Source organism: Aphanomyces astaci, assembly GCF_000520075.1.
Source record: "Aphanomyces astaci strain APO3 unplaced genomic scaffold supercont1.115, whole genome shotgun sequence".
Taxonomy (NCBI): Eukaryota; Oomycota; class Saprolegniomycetes; order Saprolegniales; family Verrucalvaceae; genus Aphanomyces; species Aphanomyces astaci.
Genome location: NW_009798378.1, coordinates 26,208 through 34,813, shown reverse-complemented (window position 1 = coordinate 34,813; position 8,606 = coordinate 26,208). Strand labels below are relative to the sequence as shown.

The following is an 8,606-nucleotide window of genomic DNA, read 5'->3' as shown; positions in this document are numbered from 1 at the left end:
TCATTGTATTGAAATGGAAGAGGCATCCGCCAATGAAAGCTAAGAGACTTTTCTACTTTTAACCAATCAGGTAGTTGTCGGATATATTTGTCGCGCGGCATCTCTACATACTATTAATAGCAAGTTAACATCAATGTTTGTAGTAATTTATGATAATCTTTACTATCCAGAAAGTGCATGACTTTGTACAGTAGTTGAATTACTCAGCAACAGAACGTCTGGGCGTGATACGTTTAATATGAAAACTGAAGACATGGTTGCGGGCTACAAAACAAGATGTGATGTGCGGCGATTGCACGTATTTAGCATGCGTGAAGTGACCTCAAACATGCCCAATCACTGGAAAATAGGTATCTTTGGGTGTGATTGTATCCTGCAATAAGCATCGTAACACAGTCCATGATACTTCATTACGTAGTATCGATGCTGCTGTACATTTCTACCATGTTCTTGTGTTGATCGGTGATCTCTGAGCCACGAAGCAGCACATAAAAGACAGCATTTGGCGTAAACTTCAAATATAACGTAAATATGATAAATAATTTTAAAATGTATACTTTTTGTTGAATATAATTTATACTTAATATAGATTCAGATTCAAAGGTTCTACCATACTTTGATTGACCATGGCATCAATTTCGAATATCATTCATAATCAGAATAGGCATTACTTCACTCACCAATGTATTGAATACTACACTCAGTTAGCTCCATAATATAAAGTACAGTTAAATTAAGGATCTGCTAATTTACAAGGCAAAAAAATAGCTCTAAACAAGATATCAATGTATTTTAGTTGGCCTATATTACTAATTCTAACAGTTCATTCCAAATCTATTGCCTGTGGTACCTACCTATTTTTTAATATAGTTATTCCAGCATTTATGAATTATGCAACTGTTGCTGATTTAACTATAAGTACAGTACATACCTGCAAATGGTTTTAATAGCAAATGAACTATATTTGATTAATAGTACTACGTCTAATAATTTATACAACATGCAGTTTCTCGCTAATCCAAGTCTATATGGAGTGAGCTTTGTTCTAAACGTAGTACCTACATCCCTAAATGTAAGATATACACAACCAGCTAATTTTGCAGGATTCCCAGTAGTAGCTAGTACTATGAAACTTACTACTGATTAGAGCGATTTCAATTTGATTAACTTATTGGTTATGCTAAACCAACTGTTTATGATGGAAATACTTCTACTACTACTTACAACTTGTTCTATGTACCACAATCAGTCTGGTATCAAGCATTAATTTAGCTTATAATCTACCTAATTATGCAAAGACATTGAATAATGCTTTTAACTTTTATTTACATATCCAACTAATATAGTTTATTATGCTATAGCAACTGTGGCTAATGTGCTTGAAATAGCATCTACGGATCAAAATGGTGCTCCATTATATATAAAAGGTCTAGCAATTATATGTTTCTATTAATATTTAATTAGTTCTTTGAAACAGTATACGATTACAGAATGAGAATTCCAAAGCAAAAAGAAAAGAATTCGTGCTCAATTAATACCAAACGCTTGAACGTTGAACAAAGTTCTAATATTCCTAAATTTATTAATGGATTAAAAACACTTGCTCTCAATCCAGATACTCCTTTACTTCGAAGTATTAAATTACGAAACTATATTTCAAGTTAAAAGAGCTCGTATTAACCCATTTAGAAGCTGGTGCATTAACACACTTATATATATATTAAATGCTGTCGATGACTTGGTCCATGACGGTGCGCAGGTTGACGACAGCGACGGGGTTCACTCCGTCCGGGAGAGGTTGGTGCGCAGGGATAGACAAGATTCGGTGCATGTTGAAGGAGTCAGTGATAGCAGGTGCATTTGGTGTGGTGCGTCGTCGAACGATATCACTATATGTTGGGTGGTCTGGGAGGACCCCAGGTGTTACGATGTCGTACAGTCGGTATGCAATCTGCGTCCCACGGGCACTCACTTTCAACAGCAACACATACTGAATCCCCGCATAGCCGGCCCACCAACTCGCAGCTGCGGTCAGACTCGCCCAAGATTGACTTCGCCCAACTTCCACTGCCAGAGTGACCCAGTCAGAAATAGTTCGAGGTACCGGTGGCGCCGTGCGGTTGGGCGTAGATCGCATCGGTCCAAAAGTGGCGTCGGCCTCCTTCTTTCGGAGCCCAGCTCTTCTCGCTCTCATGGAGCCACCTGTTGCAACCTCAAGTCCATTTCCAGTGGCAGCCAGGAACATGTACTCGAATGTTCTGGCTGTGCTTTCATGCACCTTTGTAGGGAGCTCGACAATCAAAATGCGCCCATCAGCAGTGAGATCCAGAAATCGAAGTGCGACGGGCAGTCCTTCGCCGTCTCCAACGTACGCGTTGAATGCTTCAACTGACACTCCGTCACAGACGACGTATGGGTCGATGTCGTCGCCGTCTTTGTCGAAGTAGCTGGCCACGTCATCCAGCTCCAGCCCATTCATGATGCCGAGGATTTGTCGGGCAGTTCTTGTCAGAGTCGTAGCAGTCGGAGCCATGGCTGCCGCAACCACAGACGTCACTTCAGTTGGGTGAGCGACTTTCGCTTTCTTGGGCTTGGGTGCATATGTATCAAACGAATCCCCGTCGCTCAAACCTGCGACACTCATCTGTTCTCGCTCGAGATGGGAATGGACTCAGTGATTTATATCCGGATAGATACTCTTCCTACATACAAAGAGCAAGGTTATTGCAGTGACACTGTCTACTTAGCTCTTGATTTTCCTATTTATATCCGGACAAAAGAGTTCGTACGTTGAAGTAAATCAACTGGTATATGAGACACGACACAAAGCCGACATAATTCGGCCCCGTGATTGGATGACCGACAAATGATCGAATCCGATTGGTCAGTACACTTTCCGACAATCGACGAGGCGCTTGTCGTAGCAGCAACATACTACCTCGAAGCATTATATCACTAACACTTCACTGAAATACTGCCGACCCGACAACGGTCGAACAAGTGTAGGGGTACTGCTGTGGTCTCTCGTCCATGACGCATGGGAACCATTGGTAGGGTCCCTTGAGTAGTCCATCCCACGTAGCGACTTTTAAAATGTACTGCCGTACGAGAGTACTGTAATGGTTGCGCATCGGGTATCGGGTAGGTCCTCGACTGAATATTGCCTACGCCAACACCACCTTACCTCCAGGAGTGATTCCAACTGCCCATCCATTCAACAAATGATACTAACCAAGTTCTCCACCTCTGCATGTCCATTTACTTTCTCGTGTGAACCACCGTACGTGTTAGCATCTGCACAGTGGATATAATGCTTGTAAACACTGTGTGACCTCCCTTTATTGTATGCCCCCCCTTCCAGCACAACACATAATCATATGCTCAATACTACAACCTCTAGAACTACTAAGATCACTTAAAATGTTGCGCGCGACCTCTGGGGTATATGCTCATGACAGAGCTGATTGAGACGATGGGAATTCGTTGCCAGCTCGCAAACCTATTCTATGGACGCAAGCTCGTGCACCAGTCGGCTATCAATGTAAAATCTAGCACTACACAAATACTCCAGCGATAGGGTTCCTTTTAGTGAGTGGTCACGCTGCGATATCCACAAGAGTATATTACTGTATTTTGGTGTCGTTGGCAAGGACCGAGGTAAGTATATACCTGATGCATGGCTTATGTCGCAAAGTAAGCAAGGTAATTCATCCATGTAATACAGTCTACGTGTAGTCCCACCGCCAGCGACAGCAATCTGAATGTCGACGCATTATTGGTATCACACTAATTGAAGCCACACACTAATTCGAAAGTTGATCATGGTTTCCGGCAATCTGATTGGTTATTAATAGTTGGTTATTAATAGTTGTGTCGATTCATTACAGTAGTTATTCTCCATGTCGTCGCTCCAGCTTAGACTAAACACAACAATACTATTAAGATAGTATCAAACCTCTACTACGGTAGTCGTCGCCCCTACTTACTATACACTACTACTACTACTAATCGTTGTTGGCTACAGCAACAGCAAAACACCATTACTAGTTAGTTAAATCTGGCATCTTCCCAATCTTACGCAGCCTTGGTCTCTAGCTTGAGGATCTTTCCCACGGCGATGGTCTTGCCTTCATCTCGCAGAGTCAGACGGCCCATCTGCGGCAGATTTTCGAAGGTTTCCACACAAATCGACTGGTCCACTTCGAGGCGCACCACTACACTCTGGCCCGCCTTGGCGAACATGACCTTCTTCTTGAGTGCTTCGCCAGTCTTGGGGTCGATAGGACGCAGCAGTTTCGTGATCGTGCACTCCTGCGCAATCGTATGGCAGTGGAGGATGGCCTTGTACCCCGCCGTGAGCAGTGGACGGTGCTCCAAAGCCTCGACGAACGCAATCTGAGCCACCAATTTAGTCACGCTTTTGGCTTCGTCGGCTTCGGCGGCCCCGACCAACACAAAGCCCTTGGTGATCTCTTCGAGGCCACAAGTGAGCCGCATGGTCACGTTTTCGCCAGGTTTGGCTGTGCGCACCGGCTTGTCGTTGATGTAAACCTGCGCTACAGTTGTACGCAGACTTGTGGGCTTCAGCACGATCTTGGCGCCCGTAGTGAGCACCCCCGACTCGACCTACATACCCGATGAAATATATATTTATATACATTGAATTTGAAGATAATCGGTGGAGTTGTTCTAGTGACATCACTACACGAGATATACATACTAAACCAGGTGGTATTATTCACTACATCGACTATATGGAAAAATATTCACTATACACGGCCAACCAACATATCAATGTTTGATATACCACGCACTCTAGGAATGTATAAGCCTTTGAAACGTAATAGGGTGCGTACCCTCCATGTTTTGATATCCTTCAACCATGCATACATGTCGAGCACTGACACATCAACTTCTACAGTTTCGCATCGTGCATATAAACCTTTGATTCTACAAGTTAAATATATATATATATATATATCCAAGCGATCCAAACCCACAAACATGATAATATATCGAGTTGGAACCTGATATTTACATATATATATATATATATTACCTTGCCGAGCACAATCGTACCGCGCTCTTGATATCGATCGAGCACGGGCACCCGCAGCGGCCCCGCGGGGTTGCGCCCAGGAATGGTCATGGTGTCGAGAAAGTCAATCAAACTCTCGCCTTCATACCATGGAGCTTTCGATGGGTCCACTTTAACCTTGATATTATCACCCGCGAGGCCCGAGATCGGAATGAACACCACGTCACGTTTAACAGCATACCCACAGCCCTATATATATATTTTTTTAATAAATACGAGCAAGTTGCGATAATATAAATATAAACATACGCGAAGAAACGGGCGGAGTTTATCGGCACACTCGTCGAATCTTTCTTTGGCCCATTTGGCTTCGTCCATCTTGTTGATTACAACAATAAGCTTGTTAATGCCGAGGGTCTTGGCCAGCATCGCATGTTCGCGGGTTTGTCCTGATGACGTCATCATATATAAAGTCGATATATTTGAATATGAATAGAGGGTTTACATTGCATAGGACCAAAAATATAGACACTATTCGCTTCTTTATCGACCAATCAAAACTGAGATCAAGAATCAAGTAGTAGCCAATCAAATTATTCAACACCAATTGCAACATTCAAGTAAGATGTGACTGAAATTAGTGTGACACTGCACGATCATTCCATACAAAAGTCAGTATTGTCAAGTCGATTTGAAATTGGAATGAACACCCAATCAGCAGAGAATAATCGAAAATCGACCAATCAAAACCCAGATCACTAATCCAGTTAGCCAATCAAATTATCCACTCTTCAAGTTGGAATTAGTGTATGTGACTGAAATTAGTGTGACACTGGACCATTTTGACATAGAAAAGCCAGGATCGATAGATTTGGCAAAGAATCCGCACAAAAATCAGATAAATATTGGGGAAAAGGACAATTGAACCACGTCTCAGCATGCGACAACGTCACAGTCACTCCAAGAAACGTTCATGCAAGATGGAAGACTTGAACGAGACGTCTGCTACGAGTTCAAGACGTGAGACGAGGGGACATACCACCGCGTTCGAAACCCGTTTCGAACTCGCCCTTGCGCGCGGAAATCACGAGGATGCCGACGTCGGCCTGCGCCGCGCCTTGGATCATGTTGGGGACGTAGTTCTTGTGCCCAGGCGCGTCCAAGATGGTGAAGCGCTTGTTCGGGGTGTCAAACTGCGCGCGGCCGACTTCGACGGTCTTGCCCTTTGCGCGCTCCTCTTCCCCAGTGTCCATGATGAACGCGAGGAACCTATATGAGAGCGATATGAGTTTGTGTTGAAGGCGGCAGGAGGTACCAAGAGTCGCGGTTGCGGGCCTTGGCTTCCTTCTCGAAGCGTTCGATGGTTCGCTTGTCCACTTGATCCATCAAGTACAGGATGTTGCCGGACAAGGTCGACTTGCCGGCGTCGACGTGGCCGATCAACACGACGTTGATGTGTTCGCGAGGATCTTCTTCGCCGATTTCTTCGTCCGTCAGCGGTTCAAAGTCCTCGTCCGCGACGACAGCGTCCTCGACAACCGCGGCAGCCTTCTTTTCCTCGACGGGTTTGGGGGCCGGTGCAGCAGCGGCTTTCTTGGGAGACGCCACAACCTCAGCTGGTGGGGCAGGCGGCGCCGCCACCGGAGCAGCAGGGGGAGCAGGTGCCGCGGCAGCAGGTTTAGGCTTGGGAAGGATCTGTGACGGCACTGGCGGCGTCCACGACGAGGCGGCCGGGTTGAAGGAGAACGTCTTGGCGTTCGGGTTGAGGCTCATCTTGCTCAGTCGACTTTTCCGAGATGGTTGGAGGACGAAAAGGAAAAGGAGGTGTGATTTTAATTCGACCACTGGAATAAAGTATGCATTATTTAATTCGTTAATACATTGTTAGACCAATCAAATCACAGAATAGACGGTATTTTAACCAATGAAACAAGGGTATTGGAAAATGATGGTCCTGTGAATTTTGACATCGCAACCGGCGGAATGTTCAACGAGGATGGGGTCCGTGAGAAGGTCTCCATGTCGAGGGAAGATGCGGTAGTGCAATGAGAGTGTAGGAGTTCATACACATACACGACATGTGGCTTATGCTAGTGCATGAGTGTGGCTCCTTCTTGGGAATGGACACTCCCGCAGAACGTCGAATGACGTGCTCAGTCGCGTTGTCGACTTGCAGAGACAGGCGTGCCAGCCATGCAAGGGCGCATGCCTATCGAGATGCTTTACATACCGGCCGGTATGGGTTTACATAAGCCCTATGCAGCTAGCTAGCTCCACATGTACTAGTAGATACGGCGAATGCATGGTTAGACGTCATCACTGTCAACTTCATCAGCGCTTAACGTTACTACGTGTGAAACTATTTCATCCAATGAAATCACGAGAAGCAGAATAGAACCATTTGATTGGTTGTAATACAGACAGTTTTGCTGATATGCCAACAGACCGCGGCGCTAGCTCGGTGGGCCGTCCAAGTGACCCCGTGTGGCAGTACTTCAAGAAGCTAGCCACGCCCCTGCCTCCATCGCATGTGGAGGAGGATGGTACAACTGCTACGTTCGCGCGTCCTCGCGCTCGATGCATTGCCTGTGGATGCATCATGATCGGCCAAGTGCGGCAGCTCAAGGCACACCATGCGCGGTGCGGCAGTCGACGTCACAGCCCTTCTTCACCCAGCGCACCTGCTCAAGACGACGTTAATGAAGGGAACGACAGCGTTGATGCGGCGGAGAATGAACTTTCTCGAATCCCATCGATCAAGCACCAGTTGAGCGCCGCGGAGAAGCTGCTTGTGGTGAAATGTCATGCGTACTTCAAGGTGAGCTCCCCCCAACCAGCATCCCCATCTTCCCATCTTCCCATCCTCCCATCATCATCATCACGTTCCCCTCTCCTCCAGGCCGAGAAGCAGAAGGAGAAGTTCCTCGTACATCGCAACCCGCCGTGGCAGACCCGCGATCGCGTGAGCAAGTGCCTCGGCATGTCCCAGAAAACAGTGTCCCAGGTCATCGCCGAGTGGAATCGACACCAAGACCCGACTTTTCAAGTGCGTGATCGACTGTCAACTACTACATAGTAGTACTCGTTGAACCAACTAACCGCTTGAGTCGTCCTGCAACTACTAGGTCCCATTATTACTCGCTCCATGTCCACCCTCGACTGCTTCGCAACCAGCGGCGACGACGGCAGCTACATCATGCAGCATGCAGCAGCTAGGCGAATACGCCCATGACGTGGATGCATATATCCAACATCGCCATGCCGCCGAACTGCCCGTGACGGCGGCGGTGCTGTGCGCGCACCTGATGGACTTGCATTGCCAGCATGTGGACGTGGCCAAGATGCGGCTCTTCCTGCGGAGACGCGGGTATGTGTCTGGTCCTCGCATAAACGGCCGCCGATGTCTTATTCGACCAACTAGTCCACGTCCTCTCTAACTATTAATAGGATGTGTATTTAACAACTAACTGGCGATTTGCTAACGTTATACGACAGAACACTCGCATCATTCCATGACATGATGATATATATCATCATTATATATATATATTATATACATATATATATA

General features: G+C 46.1%; 3 protein-coding genes across 3 annotated transcripts; 1 reads left to right on the top strand and 2 right to left on the bottom strand.

The window, feature by feature from the left end:
* Positions 1-1,720: 1,720 nt before the first annotated feature.
* On the bottom strand, positions 1,721-2,644 carry H257_17684 (hypothetical protein; the record flags this gene model as incomplete). Its single annotated transcript, XM_009846562.1, has 1 exon — positions 1,721-2,644. One exon carries the CDS (start codon positions 2,642-2,644, stop codon positions 1,721-1,723), a length of 924 nt encoding a protein of 307 aa, XP_009844864.1.
* A 1,346-nt stretch (positions 2,645-3,990) lies between these two features.
* On the bottom strand, positions 3,991-6,852 carry H257_17683 (hypothetical protein). The gene is made up of 5 exons (XM_009846561.1): positions 6,354-6,852; positions 6,078-6,307; positions 5,348-5,487; positions 5,060-5,287; positions 3,991-4,626 (listed from the first exon to the last, which is right to left on the bottom strand). Exons 1-5 carry the CDS (start codon positions 6,809-6,811, stop codon positions 4,075-4,077), a joined length of 1,608 nt encoding a protein of 535 aa, XP_009844863.1. The 5' UTR covers positions 6,812-6,852; the 3' UTR covers positions 3,991-4,074.
* A 589-nt stretch (positions 6,853-7,441) lies between these two features.
* Positions 7,442-8,505, top strand: H257_17682 (hypothetical protein). The gene is made up of 3 exons (XM_009846560.1): positions 7,442-7,856; positions 7,938-8,084; positions 8,164-8,505. Exons 1-3 carry the CDS (start codon positions 7,473-7,475, stop codon positions 8,473-8,475), a joined length of 843 nt encoding a protein of 280 aa, XP_009844862.1. The 5' UTR covers positions 7,442-7,472; the 3' UTR covers positions 8,476-8,505.
* The last annotated feature ends 101 nt before the right edge of the window (positions 8,506-8,606 follow it).

Excerpts from the sequence above, each read along its gene's own strand:
- H257_17683 (XM_009846561.1), bottom strand. The coding sequence starts at position 6,811 with ATGAGCCTCAACCCGAACGCCAAGACGTTCTCCTTCAACCCGGCCGCC. Across the intron at positions 5,288-5,347 it reads AACTCCGCCCGTTTCTTCGC|GGCTGTGGGTATGCTGTTAA; the intron begins GTATGTTTATAT and ends ATATATATATAG. Across the intron at positions 4,627-5,059 it reads GTACGATTGTGCTCGGCAAG|GTCGAGTCGGGGGTGCTCAC; the intron begins GTAATATATATA and ends TCGGGTATGTAG.
- H257_17682 (XM_009846560.1), top strand. The coding sequence starts at position 7,473 with ATGCCAACAGACCGCGGCGCTAGCTCGGTGGGCCGTCCAAGTGACCCC. Across the intron at positions 7,857-7,937 it reads AATGTCATGCGTACTTCAAG|GCCGAGAAGCAGAAGGAGAA; the intron begins GTGAGCTCCCCC and ends CCTCTCCTCCAG. Across the intron at positions 8,085-8,163 it reads ACCAAGACCCGACTTTTCAA|GTCCCATTATTACTCGCTCC; the intron begins GTGCGTGATCGA and ends TGCAACTACTAG.